We start from the raw sequence: 20323 nt of genomic DNA, 5'->3' as shown, positions 1-20323 counted from the left end.
CATTTGTTCCCCATGTTTTTGCTTAATTTCTAAAATTCCAAGTATGTGCTGATATTACTAAAGGCAGTCTGCAACTTTTTATCAGTGATGTACCAAAGCTTCATTTTTCTTTACTTCCTCCCTTGACTCTACATGGTATTATCTCTCCACTTGTTTGCTATTCCCAAGAAATCCTGCAGTTACTAAAGCAAGACGTACAACCTGGAGTTCCTCCATAGGGAAAATCTGCTTTGCCAAGCTCCATATGCTGAATTGTGACTTTAGTTGTCTGGGAGCTTAGAGACCCTAAAATAGCAATAAACAAGAGGAACCCAAAATTCTTGGACATACCTTTGCCCTTCACCCCATTTATGTACTTTCTCTACAATCCGAATCCTAGGTCACAAATTTTAACCATTTATTACAATAACTAAACTAGTCATACAATATTATACTGAAGATCTATCCTACTAAATGTTTTTCCTTCTTGATATGGAGAGGACTTGGCAAATTTATAATTTAAAAGGGTAGATATGCTTGGGAATAGTTGTCTTCTGGAGGAAAGTTAGTATATTGACAGTAGAAATTGTTGAATATTAATTTCAATGAGAATAATTAATGGTTTTTGACTTTACTCTTTTAGCCTATAAAGTTAGCTGTTGTTTGCAGAGATGGACAAGTCCATTTATTTGAACACATATTAAATGGGTAAGTTAGAATTTTTCAAATGGGAATTTCTTTTATTCACCTGACTCTTTGGTATTATATCTCCTATTTAGAGTCTATTACATTGTATTATTCTGATTTTGTGTTTTCCTTTGTTAATTTTTATTATAGTAATAAATTATTATATTTGTTAATTTTAATTATAATAAATAATTTATTATATTAATATTTATATAGAATCAGGAAGATTTACCTTTTTGAGGGATACAGGACATATTATGTTTATGTCCTATGTCCCTTAAAAAGGTAAATCTTTCTGATTCTCTGCCCAGTGTTCTATTCACTATCAAGCTGCCCCTTATTTCTTTAAATATATGTGTCTTAATTAGTCTTGCTCTTGTTCCTATTAATTCCATCTCTTGTGTCTGTTTTACCAACTATTCTCAACCGTATAGTTTTCTTGGCTTTTGATTTTCACTTAGAATTCTTCTGTTCCCATTTGTGTGAATTCTTTTTCAACCTTCCATTCCTTCCACCTCTCCATTTCTACTCCTCTTTTTTTCCCCACAAAAAAGGAAAAAAGAAATTGCAGGCCAATTTCCTTTTACCTAAAAAAAAAGTTATTAAAATTTTTTGTTTTCTGATTTTTTTTTTCATTGTAATCATTCTTTTTTTCCCCTTTAAAAAATTTTATTTTCCTCCCATTACTCCTTCCTATCATGATTCCCTTTTGTTCCTCATTGAGTAAACACAGAAAACCTTCGTCAGTGCATAACTGCATAGTTCAACAAAGCTCCCTCCCACATTAACTTTGTGTCTTTTAGCATTTTAAGTTTCTTGCCTCTTTCTTAATGGTTAAAGTTGTTTCATCTTCATTCTTTTGAATCGTAATTTTTTTTCATTGTGTTGATCATAGTTCCAAAGTCTTTTCACAGTTGTTTTTCTCTAAAATGGTATTGTATAAATTGTTCCAACTGTTCACTTTGCATTTATTCACAGAGAACTTCTCAGTTATTTCTGAAACTGTTGCATTTTATCATTATAGCACAATAATACTTCATTACATTTATATGCCACAAATTATTTTTAGCCTTTCCCTAGTAACTTCCTTATTTCCAATTTGTGACTACCATGAAAAGAGTTGTTAATATTTATTGTACATATAGATCCTTTTCCTCTTTATTTCTTTGGGCTGTAAGTGTCATCGTTGTATGACAAACAATTAGATAATGCAGTGCATGGAGCAATTGGGCTCAAATTTGATTCTGGATCACTTAGTAGCTGTGTGTGCCTGGGCAAGTTACTTAACTCTGCCTCAGTTTCCTCATCTCTAAAATAGGATGAAGGAAATGGCAAGCCACTGCACTATCTTTGAGACCCAATCTGGGATATTCATGGCAAAGAAGATACGATTGAAATAAATGAACAACTCATGTTTCAATAATTTGATGCACATGGTTCCAAATTGGTTTCCAGAATGACTGGACAAGTCATAGATCCTTCATTTGTCATTTTCTTTTATTTTCTTTCATCTCACTCTCTCTATTGGTAGACCCTCGATTCTGTCACTGTATCAGTATTTTCTCTTCCCTTGTCCTTCTCCCATCCAATTAATTTTCAAGTCTATGGTTTCTAATTATGTAGTTGTTTCTATATCTGGGTCTTTATATTCCCACTGTAATTGATTTAGGTCTTGTAGTCATCTCCGTGTGAAAAGATTATTTATGAAACTTTCCTAATCCCCTATTTTACTTCCCTTTTTTTTTTCCTCTTGCAAGCAAAAAGTCACGTCCCTAAAATTTCCCAGGGCAGCCTGTATATACCTCATTTTGCCACTTTCCATATTTTGTCTTGTATCATATTTAGTTTTCTACGTGATTCATCCTACCCTTTATTAGATTATAAATTTCTTGAAGGTAGTGCCCTTACTACTTTTTTTTTTTTTTTTTTTAATTTTATTTGCATTTCTTGGATTATACACAGTGTCTTGCATATGGTAGGTAGAATTTTCTGAGTTGAATTATAAACCAAATTGAAAACCTTTCAAAGGAACACAATTGTGTTAGCATATGTTTGAATTTCTGAGATCTTCCCATCATTAATTAAATTTTCATTAGATGTTTTCATGATGTTTTTGGTATTAAGTTTTCAAAAGTACAACATTCTTTATATTCTCTCTTGATGTATTTTATTCATGGACTAACCTGCAGTATACCTATGTGGATCTCTGGACCTTGTAAACAGCATAACTCTGTTCCTTTGTTTTATAGACAGTGGTACAGAAGGTTGGTGTAGATGTGATGACCACAGATTACATAGATATTCATTGTTCCCTTTCCTTCTGATTTTTACTTTATTAGGGCATTTTAATATTAAGTTTGAATTGTCTATTTAAATCTCAAGTGATTTGGTCACATCTGAGTTTTTTCATTTCTAGATACTGCAAAAAGCCTTTGACTTCGAATTGCACTATTCAAATTGCAACATCTGGGAAAGATAAAGAATCAACACCTAGTCCTATCCCAATTCTAGCAGCAGCTTTTTGTTCAGATAAGCAATCTTTGCTACTTGTATATGGCAGTCTTTTGCAGCCAGCTATTGAAAGAGTGGTAGGTAGATCTATAACTAATATAAAATTATGTTTTTAAGGGTGAAAAAGATTTTAATGTGACATTTTGGTCTGCTTGGTTTTTTAAAAGGTTAATTTCCAGTAGCTACCAGAAAGGTAGCTCTTTTGAAGTGGGGAAGTAAATCTTAAAGAATTTGAATTAGTGGAGAGTTTTATTTTGGAATTTTATCACTATGTATACTACTAGCATCCATTGAATTTCTGTGGATGGCTATGTAATAGATAATGTAACGATATAATTTTTTTTACTTAATCTTCTTTGAAGACTTCTGATGAGCTGTTATGAGCATGCTATTTCAAGAGTACTTTTTAAAAATCAGTGGCTGGTAATTGTGGCTATAGTAAAGGCCTACTAATTAATGTTACTGTATATTAAAAAGAGGAGGATGTAGTATGATCTATGGGGTTTTGAGAGACAAATAGATTTGTTTCTAAATTGAGCTCATCAGCATTAAAGGGTTCTTTGGCCATAATTTTTTATGACCAGAACATATTGCTTTTTACAAGACATGTCTGAACTTTTAATATATTATATATATATATACTTTTTTAGTGTGTATTTATACATTGGTATATATGCTTAATTTTTTGTGATTGTTTGATTTTAATACATACATATACTTTTTTAGTGTGTATTTATACATTGGTATATATGCTTAATTTTTTGTGATTGTTTGATTTTAATATGTCTGGAATTAATTTTTACATTTTTTTCCTGTTCCAGTCTTTGAATTCCAAAGAACCTCATATGTGTCTGATAAGAGATATCAATTGTTGGACTCCAAAAATAGGAGTAGCTATAACAAAGGTGAGTAAATATGGTATCATTTTGGGGAACGGCTTCAGGTAAACTAATGAATCAGTATATCATAATCATTAGTTAAGCTGTTTATTATATGTTGGATATTCCATTAGTTACTGAGAGCACAAAAAATAGTAATGAAACAATCCCAATTCCCATTTGTTTTATACTGCTCCTGATTCACAGGAGAAAGTGCACTCTATATCCCTAATCATTCCCCCCAACAATACCCCATAGAGACTGAATAATTTCCCAACTCCTGTTTGTCTCAAATCCCATATTAATCTGTTCCTTCCCACATGGGACCAAACTGTCCCAATCCCCCTGCTATTTTCCTTATTTTACCTACATTCCTGACCAGACCTAGCTTTCCCACTGCATCACCTCTTCATTGATCATCTTCTTTAGCACTGCCCTGCAATTTCTCTTAACACTTATGCCATGGAGAGAGGGAGAAGGGCAGGTAGAATGGGGTGTCCTTGTTCTCTATGCCATATCGTGGAGTCTTCTTTTACTATCCTCATGAAACTTCCCTGCAGATCCTATTACCCTTCCCTTCCTCACCCTTTCTTTCAAAGATACTTTATGGATTCCTAGTTAAGTAACTTAAATAGTATCTTGGACTCCAGCTCTTCTAACCCCCTTCCATATCCAATCACTTGCCACATTTTGCCACTTCTACCTTCTCAGCCTCTCTGAAACCTGATCTCTTCTCTCCAGTTACAGCTGCCATCTTAATTCAGGTCTTCATCATCTTTTACTTTATTATTTCAGTGACTGTCTAATTGGTCTCCCTGTTTCAGGTCACCACTTTTTCTTTCATAATGCTTCTGTTTATTAAGTGCAAATCTGTCTATGTGAATTCCCTCCTTATTCAACTCCAGAAATTCCCATGTTGTTCTAAGATAAATGTTGAGCCCTTTCATTTAGCTTTTAAAACTCCTTTATACTCTGACCCCATCTTGTCTCAATGTTCTTTCTCTCTTTTTGGCCTCCTCTTTAAGCACTGTCCCTCACAGCTTAGCTTAATCACTTGTACTATATACAGCTTTTCCTGATATAACTAAAACATTTCCTCCCTCTTTTACTTCTTTGTATTCATTGATGTTTGTTAAATACAGTTTTTGTCTTTCCTATTAAGATTGTAAATTCCTTCCTATCAGGGAGTTTTTTTCATTTTAAATGTATCCCTCATGGCCTCCCACAGTACTTGCACAGAATATGCTGCTACTTGTTAGGTAACTGATCGATCGCTTCTCCTTTATAATATATAATTTGTTTTTTGCTTTAATACTTTTCACTTCAGCATCTCAGTTAATATTTCAATGGTCAGTTGTTTTGAGCAATTATTGTTATAGCAAACCAAGGAAACCCAGTTGAACCTTAGAGATGCATTCATACTTTTATTCTACTGGGTAATAATCAAAAGGCAACTTGAAATTTACATTTTTCACAACACTAATTACTAAAGCATATACCATATACTTTGAAATGCCTTTCATTTTCATGGACATTTTCTGAGTTTTATGCCTGTGATTGCAGGACTTGTTATTTATATCTTTCTAGCATTATTTGAAATAACCTCAATATTTTAATTTTGTAAGACATCTTTTGATTCACCTTAACCCATTTCTATGGCTTTTCTGATTCCTCTTTCAAACTGTTGACTAAATTGAAGTGATCTATGAAATGTTTACTAATTCAAATAATGTAAAGGCAAGGGGTATAGTGAATAGAGTAAATGTCAGTGAATACAGTAACAAGAGGACCTGAGTTCATATTTGACTCAAGCACTTAATTGTAACCTGGGGCAAGTTACAACCCCAATTGTGCCCCACACCTGTAAAGACATTAGGTGTAATTGAATTGGGATTAAAGATAATTTTGTGATTTCTTTCTATAAGATGAGTATAAATATGAATAAGGAGATGGTGAAGGTACATCTGAAAATACTTGAATCTTTCAAAAAACGATGATCAGTAAAGATATTGTCTAGTGAATTAATGGCATATGGGATTTAAAGTCATTGTAGATTTTAGTGTGCTGTTAATCTCACTGGAATTGGAGGGGGAAAAAACAGTAGAGAGAGCATGGCACTTTTGTTTTGGATTAAAAACTTGAGGCAACCATACCAGAACCAGTTTGGTACACTTCAGAAAACAAAACATAAGAGCTGGGAATTGCTGTGATGACTTCCATTTGGTTTCGCTTGTGACTGAGGTTTCAGAGGTGATGCTTTTCTCTTGGCTGTCTGAGCAATCCTAGCATATCACTTAGGTAGATTTGGTGAGGTAATCGGCTATGTCTTCAAATGGTAAGTTTTATAAAGGAAGATTCTTCTTAATGTAATGAAGCTACTTGAAACTCCTTTTTAAACTTAATCAGTAATAGAATTAAGAATTAAGCTCAATAAATATGTCATTTTTAATAGTTAAAAAACTGGTTTATATGTGATTTACTTAACATCTGCATATTTCTCCAGGAAAATTATTTATTAACTAATTTGAGTCTTTGATCAAGATTAGATATTTTAAAATATGCTAGATTAGGAAGAAACTGCCATATTAATTTTTTTTAAACTGCCATTTTTAGAGAGAAACTAATCATATTGAACTTAATTCAAATATTAGATATTTGTTGTGTAGTTCATCCTTTTGCTGATTTAAACTGTCTGGGGCAAGTAATTGAGTCATGGATTTTTCCCCCCGCTTTTCTTAATACTATTTCCAATTCTATAGGTAAAAACACCAGTGATGAACTCAGAAGCCAAAGTTTTAGGCCCTGGAATTCCTGGACATCACACAGCAATGAAACCTACATTGGAGACAGAGAAAACAAAAAGCAAAAAGAGATCAAAGGAAAATGAGGTAATTGAAGATCAGGATATCAAACGGGGTGGGTCAGTCAAATGGTTCTTCATTTAATTTAAAATGATAAGATTTTGCAGAAAGAATGGAATATCTAATAGTAGTTTATGTCACCTTTGAAATCTATAAAGGGGCTAATAGCTTCTTTGCTACCACTTATTAGGTCTAATTTGTTTTAGAGTTATTTTGTTCTCTGTTTTTCTATAAAGACAGATAATGGGGAAGTATCATACTTAAGTAGTATCCAAGTCTTAAACCCTTTAGAAATTTGTCAGGCTGTTGCTGCTGTCTGTTTTATTTTCCTATACTATATTTTGAAGTATAATTCCAAAAAAGAAAATGACCTTTGCTTTAGACCAGTTTGGGGTTAGAAATATGACTTTAGTTTTTTCTTGACCCAATAGCTGGAATGGAATATGTATATGTAATTATCAGAATGTTTTCTATGTGTTGAGGGCAGTAGTCCCTTAATATTCCTTGTTTGATCTCCAACTTCCTTTGGGACTTGGACCTTTGATACAAGATCTGGTCAAACTAGTTTGGGCTATCTGAGCTGGCTGGGGTTTTACAGCCCCCATTCTAATCTGCTCAGATAGACCAAATGCCATCAGGAAATTCCTTTTCAGGAAGAGACTTCCGTCTGTCCCCAAAAGATAACAAGAGAATTCTTATCTTATTTACATCACTCTCCAGAACCTCCTTACATCACTGCATCTGAATGATTGTGCTCTTGTATAGAACAGAGTCCTCAAAAATCTATTCTTTACAAAATTGGCCTTGTACCATGCAACCATTTTGCCCACCGGCTCTCCGGTGTTTCCATTCTAATCAATAAAGACTATATTTCCATACAGCATTAAGTAGCAAATTCATTTGCTGCCGACCCTGCCCTTGGTTACTTTGGGGAAGGAAGGAGAGAGAGAAAAGGAACTGACCCATCTCGGTTTAGACCTCAGTTTACTCCTCATCATATGTTACAGAATTAATAAAAGCCAGTACTTGCTGTGATGATTTCAATCTGGTTTCGCTTTTTGCTGAGATCCAATGATGCCTTTCTCTTGGCTGTCTGAGCATGTCTGGCATTCATAGTCCAAGATCATAGATTGAGAGACTAAAAGAATTTTCATTCCAGCCTTCTGATGTCACAGTGTATGAATACACAGTTATAGAGAAATTAAAAGGATTTGCCCAGTATCACAGAGCTGATGCCTAATTAGAATTTGAACTCAGGCTTTTCTGACACCCATTTTAAGGCTCTCTCAAATTCATGATGTATGCAGTTTTCTAGCTAGAGCCAAGGAAGAAGATGAAAACATGGGCTCAGCCCTCAGGTTTAACACACAAAGTTCTATGTATAAGATAGATCCCAAGTGAGTAGTACTAAATACTTTTTGTGATGTCTAAGAAAGAAGGAATGAGTTCTTAACTGAGTAATCAAGGAACAGGCAGAATCTGATTCATTCCATTTTCAACCTTTGTGCTGGCTGGAGGCTTTGGATTCAGAGGGAGCTAGAGGCAGAAGCTGGAAGAGACAAAGGACTAGCAGCAAGAGAGAGTGAGACCTCCAGAAAACTAGTTGAGCCCCAAGGGAAGGAGATAAGATTTGGAAAGAGACAGTAAAGGACTTTAACTTCTGGCTAGATTATTGAACTGAACTGAAATTAAGGCTGCCTCCAGAAGCTCCCCAAGAATCCTGCTCCCAGAGAACATTGTATCTTTAGAGAAAAAGAACATTACATTTTAAAGGAAGTAGACACATATAAGGTATATCAAAAAATGTGTAGCTTTTCCAAATATGTAGATTCAGATAGAGATACGTGTATACAAATGTGCATGTATGCATGTTATATAACAATTCAATTGAATATCTGCTCAGTTCAAGAGCCTTTGGTTCATATGTGGTATATATGGAGGGGAGAATATTAAGATAGAAACTTTGTTCTTATTGTGGTCTCAAATTGTGGAGTGTCCTGTGTACTTGGCTAAGGAGTATAGTTTTCATTTGTAGGTAGTTTCATTTGCCTAGATTTTAAAAGTATTGAATATACTAATGGCTGACCTAATCAGATTTACTTGTAAGGGAAACAAAATTTATGAATATCAATTAGAGAGAATTGAGGTTGCATTCAAGTTTTTGTTGGAAGCTAATGTCATATGTCAGGCAGGCAAGTGGTAATGAAGTATGAGTAGAATGGAGGAAGAGCAGAATAAAAGATGGGTGAGTTATTTTAGAGTTTTTAGCATTATCACATCTAGGAAATTGATTGGATGAAGGACACATCACAGACATACTTTTTTCTGTTAATAAATATTGATGTTTTGAGAATAACTAATAGTGTTTTATCTGAAAAGCATATTCGGTCATCCCTCCTTGTACACAATGATCATAGCTCTTTAACCAAAAGAAAAAAAATTCATATTATGGATATTTTTGTTGTATACATAGTTATTATGATGAATTTTGAGTACAATAGGAAAGAGTTTTTCTTTTGGGGATGTGTGACTATTGCTTCTTGTTAACTCTTCCATCTGAGCACATGGACGTAGGAAAAATGACATTTTATTTTAGTCTTGTATCATAGTTGTTTGCATGTGTGTGCATGAATAGTGGAGTAGAACATACTTTAACTCTGTTTTTTTATTCATTCAGCAAATTAGCATTGAAGAGCGATTGGGAGCAATGGATATAGACACCATGAAAGAAAAAAGAAAAGGGGACCTGAAGGCAGACAGCTATCCTGTTCTTCTAGTACAGGGCCTAGAAAGTAATGACTGCTATATGTTAAATGTAAGTATTACTTGCTGGTTTTGAACAGATTTAAAATGGCAACACAGTTGCCAGTGATTCATGAACTTCATGAACTTTCTTTTGAGATCATATCCTCTAGCTCTAAAAAGTATTTTAGCTGGTATAATATGGCACATGTACATGTTTGTCTGTATATGCATATGTGTTTTAATGGATTAGATTGTATAATTCTTTCATTGATTCAGCTCATAACCTCTGCTGGTCTTTTCACCCATGTCTTCCATAGAGGAGCTACAATCCAATATTGCAGAATCTTTTTTTCTCATTGCTATTTTAATGTCTCAAGAATCTGAGAGTTAGAGGCCACGCTGTCATGTCTAGATGTCCATTAGTTAGCTAGCCTGGGATATCCTTGTCTGAAGTACATGGCCAGGTTACTTCCTTGTCTGAGATTTTCAGACATAAATATATAAATGAGAGTGTGGGGGTGGGTGGATGTATGATTTATTAAGCATGATATATTCTGTGCTTGTAACATTGTGTAAGCCTTATTTTGTACCACGTAGCATTTGGGGTGATAGAAAGTACCATAAAATTACCCACATATCATCTCGCTGTTTATATTTTTTACTGAGTTTCTTGCCTAGGTTCCTGCCTAGCTTCCTCTCTGACAAGGGTTGTGCTCTAAATAGATTTACTGACTGTATTATCCATTCAGTGAGTTTATTCTTGCTTTTTTTCCTATATGGATTGTTCAACTAACCATTTAAAAAGCAATCTCATTGAGGAGACTTTATAGTATCTTGGTGTTTGGTGCAACCTGCAAAAATGTCATTTGTAAACAAAATTTATCAAGTGTACCTCATAAACTTTACGTTTCTAGTAGCATGGTCCATAGCATGTTCTATTAAAGTGGAGAACAGCTTTGGGCATGATATATGTTCTGCGTATGCCTTGTTTAGTTGGACAAAGTTTTTGCTGTGGATATATCTTCTTTTTTTAGGTTTGTTAATGTCTTGTATCACAGTTGTTTCCATATGTAGCCATCTCCCCTTTTAATTCTTTCCTTGTAACTAGGGAAAAGTTGAGGTACTAAGCAAAACTAACCAGTATCAGTAACTGACTATATATGCCATACCAGAATATGCACATGAATTTTCTGTTCTTGTAATCTTGTAATTCTTCATGTAATCTTGTAAATCTTGAGCATACAAGAAACATCTTGGCCCAGGTTCCTCCCACATCTTGTGGTAGAACTTTTTGTAGCTTAAGGGTCAAGTATGTTTTATGATCAAGCAATTAGCTCATTGGGCTCTTGTTTAGTGTACACTTTTCAATCAGTTATGTGACTAAATGTCTGCTATCAAATAGTGAATGCTTGACTCTATCCATCTTATGTTGTTGTCATCAAGAAAATAATAAGTACATGTAAGCTTTGAACTCAGGTCCTCTGACTTCAGGTCTAATGCTCTTTACTTCAGGTGATCAGTGCCTTCCTCTTGTAGAGGAATAGATTAGAGTCCAGACATTTAGTATAACAGTAGAAGTTCCTGATTATCAGTCTTTTCACTGTCACTTTGAGATAAAAAGTATATCATGGGGGCAGCTAGATGGCGCAGCAGATAGAGCATCAAGCCTTGAAGTCAGGAGGCCCTGAGTTCAAGTGTTGCCTGACACTTAACACTTCATAGTGACCTTGGGCAAGTCATTTAACCCCAATTGCCTCAGGGAGGAAAAAAGAAGTATGTCATGGTCCGGGGACCATGGAATTCTTATTTAGATGGAGTTCTCATAGAAGGCAATGGGAAGAGCACTGCTCTAGTCAATAAATCTAAATTCTCAAATCTCATTTTTACTTTAATCTCTCTGGACCTTAGTATTTTCATCTGTAAACTGAAAGGACTATAGAGGATAGACTAGATACTCTCTGAAAAGTAGTTCAACTATATGGATCAATCAGTACACATTTATTAAGTGCCTACCAATGCTAGATGCCATGCTAAGAACTGGGGTTACCAAGAGGCAAGACAGTTCCTGACCTCAGAAGGTCTACCATCTAGTGGGGGAGACAACTTGCAAATAGCTATGTACAAACTGAGTTGAATAAACAGGAAATTACCAAGTCAAAAGACACTGGAATTGTATATGTAAAAGATGTTTAGTTTAGTTGGGACTTAAAACAAACCAGGAGGTCTGCAGACAGAGTTGAGGAGGGAGGCAGCACCTAGAGGTTCATGAAACAGGAGACCAATGTTACTAGATCAAAGGACATGCTGAGGAGTTGGTGGCAAGAAGACTGGAAAGGTAGGGAGGGGTCAAGGTTATGAAGCATTTTGAATGTCATGGGGAGCTATTCTAGAGTACTGGAGATTGAGTAGATCTTTTGACCCTGTCATCTTGATGAGATTTCATGAAAGTAGTAAACTGAGCCTCTGGAAGGCTTGCCTGAGGTCACAAGGCTTAAGCCCAGGTCTTATGATTCCAAATTCAGGGCACTGATTTTGCAAACTTACCTTCTTTTTATTTGTATTACTATCCTTTACTATCAGATTTGTATATCTATCCTTTACTTACAGAAAGTACTTCAAACAAGAAAGGATACCTTAATAAGAAACACAGTATTAAGGATTCCAGTGTATGCTGTTATTCCTTTATTGAATGAGGTAAGATTCAATTGTTTTTGTGTAAAACAAAACACCATCAACAACAAAAAAACAGGCATGATTTGCTTTCTTCTACTACAACTATTGGATAGTATTATTTAGTACTGTAACCTAAAAAGGTTTACCTTGCAGAACAAGGTTTGCTGATTCCTAGTTCAGGCTTTTGAACTCTGCTCAAAGTTCAAATTGTGTGAACTTTCCTCTGCTGGGTTTTTTGCCATGTGTGTGTATTTTAGTTTATTAGCAGAAATGTCAACTGGACATATGGTCACTGGATTTACAGGCATTAAGTGAAAAGAAATCATTTTGACATTGCTTCTTCTCTATATTGAATCTTTTTTGTTTTTTTAAACTGAACATACTTGAGAATTTTAATTGAATAACACATAAATCCAGCCTTTAAAAAGCATATAAAGGTGAGCTTTGGGAGAGGGAGGAATTAGTTTCCAATGGCATCAGACTTTGGAGTTGATGGTAACTAACAAATAATTCTGCAGAGTATTAAGAATACTCATTAAAATTGGTATTTTCAAATACCTGAGAATGTAGTGGTATGTTGATTTAGACTTTATATTAAATGTTGTTGGGATTGGTGAAATATTTTTTAGGAAGAATTTTGATTATAGCCCCAGGAAGAGTTTTTTTTTTTTATGTAGTTTCTTTTCCAACAAATAACATGTAGGAGAACAAGATGGTGAGAATAAACAATTTGAATTGGTGTAGTTTTTTTAAAAAATTTAAGCATTTTATTGATGCCTTTTTTTTTCCTTGACAGTCATTTCCTACCTATTCTCCTCCCAGAGAAATCCCTCTCTATTATAGATTTATTCTTAGTATTTAAATGTTCTTAATATCCTACTATTAAAAATTAACATTATGGAAACTGACAAGTAAATTTAAAATTTTCCTAATGTAGACAAGACTTGGGCATATTTCACCTTTATTTTTGCAATATTTATTTATGGAAATTATAGAGTAAGTTATATGTTGAATGTTGTTTCTAATTAATTTTTTTCTTTCCAGCTTACTAAGAGATTGCAAGGACATCCAAATAGGTGAGGTGTCTGTTTTATCTTTTTTGCTGTTGATGTGTATACTACTATTATGAGGTGACTACAGTGTTTCTTAGTCCAAATTTGTGACTGCCCTAGTATATCTCGAGTCTTTGAAAATTAATCTTTTATTCACTTGAAAATTTAATGATATACCTATTGTCATTTTTAAGAATTTAACATAGGCTAAGGAAAAATATGAATGTGTCCCTGCTTGCTCAGTCAGTGGCTCTTTGAGAAATCAAGAAACAATCATTTTGATCTACCCTTCATTTTCCTCTTATGGCCTCCCTACAGGAATGCCAATAGAAAAGCAGGAAGAACAGTTTTCCTCTGAGTAATCTTGATTTTAAATAGTTTAAAGTTAGCTTTGGAGCTAATAAGATTAATCCTGCCAATATTTTGTATTGCTTGCCATTAAATGGACCTGATGGTATTAACTTGCTGTAAGTTCTTTTTTGTATTTCATTGTTATTGAGATTTTCTGGCACATGTTTGCACATGAATTGTCAACTGGTTTCTCCTTTTCTTTTTTCCCCCCTCATTAAAAGCCCATTATTGTGTCCATTATATCAAGCAAGTGCTTTACATATTATTTCAATAGATCTTTGCAACTGCCATGTGAGTTAGGTGCTATTACCCACAGGAGGCAGACAGGTTAAATGATCTGTCCAGGGCCACTTAACTAGTGAGTATCTGAGGCAATGTTTGAACTCAGATCTTTCTGATACCACGTCTTAGTGCTCTTCTCACTGTACCAGCAATAGGCATTGCAATAGAATGAAGATGGGAAAGGGAATAGTTCTTTGCCCCAACTTCATTCTTTAGGTAGTTTAACATAGAGGAATATAATTCTTCATCTGGATTTGATGTTTCCAAAGGAAGTAAGGTTATATTCTCATGAAATTTCCAGTGCAATGTAAAGCTCAAAATATCCCCTTTAACAATATAAATGGCCAAATTATTTTGCATCTGGGGTTTAAAATTTCTTTCTTTCTTTTTTTTTTTTTTTTTCTCCCCCAGTGCTGTGCTTATGGTTCCATGGTTAAAATCTGTGTTGACCATACATGCATCTTATCTGTCCACAGTAAGTAACTTCAGCAGGCTTCATCTCATACTTGGTGACCACACACACAATAATGATACTGTAGTAATAAAGTATTTTAATATTTGGAAAGTACTTTATACATTTTCCCTTGATCCTCACAGCTCTTTGGAATACATCCTTATTGATATCTTCATTTTACAGATGAAAACTTAAAAAATGTATTCAGTTTTGTCAAAAATAAATTGATCCTTTATGTCATGAAAACTTCAGTTTACATCACTGTTAAACAAAATTACTATTCATCAAGTTGAATTTGCTTTCCCTCCCCCAGTGATTTGTGAACTTGAACCTGCATCTCCGTACTCTTAACTGTGATAGTTGATTCTAAATCACCCCTTGCTTCTTTAGAATATAAGCTTTTTAAAAGTAGGGATCTCTTCTTTTGAAGTACACTATGAACATTTGTATCAAGAAATGCTTCGTATTTGTTGACTTGACTCACTTGATTTACACCTGACTTAAAGTGGAGAAAAGAAGACTAAGGAAGTGGCAAATGAGATGGATTTTTTCCCCTCTCTGGTCATTTCCTCCACTTCATAGAATAGTCATGTTTCAGGACTGTTTAAAGAAAATGATTTATGCCCTCTGAGATTCTCTATGCTTCTGTTCGCTTGATACAAAATGAGACAAGTGCTACTTGGTCATTTTCCCTCTAGCTGCCTGACTTGGTACCCCAGCTGGGCATGTTATACCAGTTGATGGAGAGCAGAGTCAAAACTTTAAGGAAGCTCTCTCGATTGCATGGAAAGCTCATTCTCCTTATTACACAGGTATGTACATCCCCATATATTCCACAATGAAAGATTTTGTATGTGGTAGTAATGAGGATATATTTCTTTTATCCTTTCACCTACTTTGTTTTAGTAGAAAATATGCCAGGTGGAATAAACTGTAGTAGAAAGCACCTGTCTTAATTTTTAGGAAATGTCCTGTTTGTCAGAATTCATGAAACATTCTTGGAAATTTTTGTGGAAAGCAAAACAACTGAGAGTGCTTAGATTTGTGAAATTTAAGGTAGCACTGTTATATTTTACTCCAATTTCTATAAATTTTATGAAGTTTCTTTGAGGCCCCCCCCCCTTTTTTTTTTTTTTTTTTTTTTTAAACATTTGAATGTATGCCTGGTCTTTCAGGAACCTTCTGAAAGCTGTTCCTGATAAGGTAGCAGTGACTCAGGCTGTGCCATATTTTATAAATCTTAGTTCCATCAGCTCTCAGAAGTCATCTCTGTTGTAGAAGGGTTGTGTGATCTATTGTAATAAGGGATGATTGACTACACACTGACAGAAATTATCAATCATTGAAATTTTGAAAATACATTTGGTCCTTTACTCTTATCTTTTGGTTTTTTAATGGATAAGGTAGGGGGAGCCAAGCTGTGACTGACTTTCCTCACTTAATATTTCATCTTTTAGGTGGCAGCATCTGAAAAAACTCAAGGTGTGCCTCCACCTGAGCAGACAGCCAAACTGATTTATGAAGAAGGTAAGGGGTAGAAATTTGAAGTTTGATAAATATTGCACTCTTCATTATAAAAGGCATCATTTCAATTTTGTTTCTCTTAAATTCAGTTTTGCAGTGAAAGATTTGTATAAGATACCAAGTCTTTTTAAAAATTATTATTAAAGCTTTTTATTTTCAAAACATGCAAAGTTTTCAACAATCACCCTTGCATAAACCTTGTGTTCCAAATTTTTTCATTTCCTTCTCCATCCCCTCCCCTAGACAGCAAGTATTCCAATATATGCTAAATATATGTAATTCTCCTATATATATTTTCACATTTAAGATACCAAGTCTTTTTTTCCCCACAGTATATATGCATGAGTAATTTTTTTTTTATAATATTATCCCTTGTATTCATTTTTCCAAATTATCCCTCCACTCCCTCCCCCCAATGACAGGCAATGCCATACATTTTACATGTGTTACAATAAAACCTAGATACAATATATGTGTGTAAATACCATTTTCTTGTTGCACATGTTAGATTCCGAAGGTATAAGTAACCTGGGTAGATAGACAGTAGTGCTAACAATTTACATTCACTTTCCAGTGTTCCTTCTCTGGGTGTAGTTATTTCTGTCCATCATTGATTAACTGGAAGTGAGTTGGATCTTCTTTATGTTGAAGATATCCACTTCCGTCAGAATACATCTTCATACAGCATTGAAGTATACAGCGATCTTCTGGTTCTATTCATTTCACTCAGCATAAGATACCAAGTCTTAAGAGAAAATGTGGAACTAAATTACACAACTTTATTTTTTATCAGGACTCCCTATTAAGAGGCTCTTAAAGCTTGAATTTTAATACATTATTTTACTTGGTTCTTATGTTGCATTATTTTCAGAAGGCATTGAGACTTTGGCATTAAGAACATTTGCATCTAATAAAAAAGGGGACAGTGTGTCATAGTGGAGAGAATAGCAGCCTTAGAATCAGGTTATCTCTGCTCAAGTCCTACTTCTGATACATAGTAGCTGTGTAACTCTGGGTAAGACACTTAATCTGTTAATGTCCTAAGCAAAATTCTAAGACTTTTATTTGCAGAAGAGCTGCAGATTGCTTTGGTAGAGTCAAGTCAGTAAGTATATTTCAAAATGTCTACTATTTTCTAGTCATTGTACTCATCACAAGGAATTACACATACATGCACTCACACATACACAATAAGTTTCTGCCCTAGGATGCTCACATTTTTATGGAGGAGAACAAATATCCTTTGTAGGAATTCTTTATTCCTGTGAAATTATAAGTCCAGTAAAATGGGATGCTGTTGAAATATTTAAATAATGGGACAGTTAGGTGGCACAGTGGATAGAGCACCAGCCCTGAAGTCAGGAGAACCTGAGTTCAAATCTTATCTCAGACACTTAACAGTTCCTAGCTGTGTTACCCTGAGCAAGTCACTTAATCCCAATTGCCTCAGGAAAAAGAAAGAAAAGAAATATTTAAATAATGTTGCTTGAGCAAAGTAAATCAGGAGAATCAGGAGTTTAGCTATGTCAGGAAATGACAAACACATTTGATCCTGGAAAAGGCAATCTCTTAACAGTACCCCAAGTAACTCTTTGAGATCCTGAGTTTCAGAGAAAGTGCCCAGTCTGCATTGGTAGAGGGAATTTCTTTATTATAAATTCACTGATCTGGTCAAAAATAGTCATTTGACTAGTGTTCTTGTTAGATAAGCATTTTATGAAACAAAACATAAGGTTCTGTATTTGTGGGGTTTTAGATATTTTTGAAATTAAGTAAAGATTTTGTTTTTTAGAGTCTTCTGAAGAGGATTCTGATGATGAATTAATGGCAGATAAAAATTCGGATGTAAGTAACTGTTTCTGCTATCATGATTCTTAGCCTTCTCATACAGCTACCCTACTGATAAAAGCCTTTGCAAATGTTTCCTTTGCTTTTTAATTTATCAGGAAAATTGGGAGGAGGAGGATGAAGAAGAGAAAGAAAGTGAAAAGGATGAAGTGGAAGATGATGATGAAGATGATGATGATGAAGATGATGATGGTGATGATGATGATGATGATGAACAAGAAATAGATCAGGACACAGAAAATGGTGAGGAGAAAGAAATGGCTCTTGAAAAAGAAATAAATGGAGATTCTGATTTGGACCCAGAAAATGAAAGTGAAGAAGAATGAAGAAGAAAGGAAAAATAGGCCAATAGAACTATAAACTTTGGCTCACATTGTTGAATGCTGCCATGTTCTCCTGGAGAGGGCAGTCTCTGTGTTTGACCTCTGTGGCAGAATACAGAAAGCCCTCCACCTTTCCAAATTCAAAATGGTGGTCTCACCATGCCAGCCCCCCTTGTCCTTCCCACCTCAAACTTAACTGTGTAAATAAGAATGTTTCTTTCGATTGTTAATAAACTTTACACAGTAAATAGACACATTTTTCTGCAACATACTGACACGATTGTCCTACATATCTTATATTTTTATAATATAATAAAGTCCTGGAATGATTGGTTATATCAAGAATTGAGTTAAATAAAAATGAGGAAGTTATCCTCCCAACCCATCCCCATACCAAAACCACAGCCCAACCTGTTCTTTGGAGGAATCCATTCTTCTTGCAGGTTGGTAGGTAATCTGGTCCAGGTGTGACTCTGTCCTGAGTAAACTTGGTAAGAAGTTATAAGCATGAGCCAAATTTGCCTTTTTGTGTGGAAGACAAAGCATAACAAAAATGAAAATATAGATATGATTGCAGGCTTTTAGAAAAACACCTTTGATCTCTAGGAATATTGGCCAAAGTGAAATCTGAACCACGCAGGCTCAGTCACTGGACTTATTCTCCCATTCCTCCACCACCACCAACCCCACCTTCCAAACAACAAAACAGAAAACCTAGCTAATTTAAAAAAAAAAATTTAAGTAATTTTTAAAGAAAAACATGGTAGTTCAAAAGCCAAAATGACCAATTATCCTAGCTCCATGAACGGTTCTCTGTGACTGTAGAACATGACTAGGGATCCATTCAGTGTTCATTCTTAAAGCACATGCCAACTGTTTGCGCCCTATTCTTTGGCATTCACCTACAGTCGCTGCTGAAGTAATGAATTCACTTCAGCTTTCCACTGTAGATTAAAATTTTAGAACAGAGACCAATTTTTCCTTGCTTTTGGCTTCAGCTAATATTGGTGATCATCCTAGCAACAGATTTTTTTTTTTCTCTTATCCGAGGAAAATATATTTATGACAGTAATTAAATACTTCTCTTTCTATTAACTAAGCTTGGCAAAGTTTGGAGGCCTTTTTTTTAAAAGAAAAATTGGACTCGAGCTTTTTTTAATGTATGTGTAAACCAGTATTTTTATTTTTGTTTTCTGAAAAAAAGATCTTTTAGAATTATCAGTGACTTAATTGAAAAGAAAAAATTTTGGACCTAGTTTAGGGCTAAAAAGGGGGATATTCATTGGAACATGGTTTCTAACAGCAAGGATGGGCTAGGTGGATAGGTGTTTTTTTTTTTCCCTTGTGAATATTTAAAACAAATATATTTGTTAGGGAGTTTTTAATCTTAGTGGCCAAACAAGAATCTCTTTTTACTCTGCTTATTGAGTTGGAGCCACATTATCATCTTGGGCAGAGTGAGTTTGAGCTGGCCATGGACATATTGTATGTATGTACAGTCTATTTGTCTATAAATGGAGCTCTTTATGGCTACCAAACACCACTCTCTTTGTAAAGTGAATAAATGTACATCTTTACCCAGTTTCTTGTCTTGTGGTATCTGCTAAAAAGGCAAGGAGAAGCATAGCTTCATTGCTTGCTATAATTTTCAGTGGCCTTGATGGAACCCTGATATTAAAGCTTGGCACCTGTAGAAATTGTCATGAAAATAAGCATTTCCTTCATTTGCTCCCAAGGCCTAATTAGAGAGTGGGCCAAGAAGCCTTTAAGATATGCATTTCTTGTAGAATCAGCCTTTAGTTGAGCACTCATGACCCCACATTCTCACACAGGCTTGTATCAATATTAGAGATTTCAGTAGTCTTTGTGTTGGTAGGATTATGTATAGAAAGTGGGTAAGAGGAAGTTGCTGATACTGGTTTAACCATCATTTCCCCATATCCACTTTTGGTTGTGAATAGTACTCTTACTTTAACGTGTAAGGAATGCTACAGCTTTAAGAAAATTTGGCAGGTTTGGGTATTATTATGTTATATATTCCATATTAGTTTATTTAGAAAGAACTCGTGTTACAAAGTACTGGCGATTTTGACAAACAGCCCGTTGTATCTGAAATGACTAAATTGATCAGCATGGGTTTTTAGGAATACACTGC

At 34.7% G+C, this 20323-nt stretch overlaps 1 protein-coding gene and 2 non-coding genes across 3 annotated transcripts in view; all 3 read left to right on the top strand.

Annotated features, from left to right (window-relative positions):
* Positions 1-19749, top strand: part of WDR43 (WD repeat domain 43) — a 39493-nt gene extending 19744 nt beyond the window's left edge. The window contains exons 7-18 of the mRNA XM_074288258.1: positions 623-687; positions 3083-3254; positions 3999-4082; positions 6815-6943; positions 9594-9731; positions 12269-12355; positions 13379-13410; positions 14431-14494; positions 15172-15285; positions 15931-16000; positions 17790-17842; positions 17944-19749. Coding sequence (XP_074144359.1) covers positions 623-687; positions 3083-3254; positions 3999-4082; positions 6815-6943; positions 9594-9731; positions 12269-12355; positions 13379-13410; positions 14431-14494; positions 15172-15285; positions 15931-16000; positions 17790-17842; positions 17944-18171 — 1236 coding nt within the window. The 3' untranslated portion in view covers positions 18172-19749. The remainder of the gene's footprint in view (positions 1-622; positions 688-3082; positions 3255-3998; positions 4083-6814; positions 6944-9593; positions 9732-12268; positions 12356-13378; positions 13411-14430; positions 14495-15171; positions 15286-15930; positions 16001-17789; positions 17843-17943) is intronic.
* On the top strand, positions 6257-6335 carry LOC141559249 (small nucleolar RNA SNORD53/SNORD92). The gene has a single exon (XR_012487313.1). It is a non-coding gene; the product is annotated as a small nucleolar RNA SNORD53/SNORD92 (small nucleolar RNA).
* On the top strand, positions 7943-8017 carry LOC141559250 (small nucleolar RNA SNORD53/SNORD92). The gene has a single exon (XR_012487314.1). It is a non-coding gene; the product is annotated as a small nucleolar RNA SNORD53/SNORD92 (small nucleolar RNA).
* Positions 19750-20323: the final 574 nt, after the last annotated feature.

The sequence above is a fragment of the Sminthopsis crassicaudata genome, chromosome 2 (genome assembly GCF_048593235.1).
Source record: "Sminthopsis crassicaudata isolate SCR6 chromosome 2, ASM4859323v1, whole genome shotgun sequence".
Classification (NCBI taxonomy): Eukaryota; Metazoa; Chordata; class Mammalia; order Dasyuromorphia; family Dasyuridae; genus Sminthopsis; species Sminthopsis crassicaudata.
The sequence above is the reverse complement of the archived record's forward strand: the minus strand, read 5'-3'. Positions and strand labels throughout refer to the sequence as shown.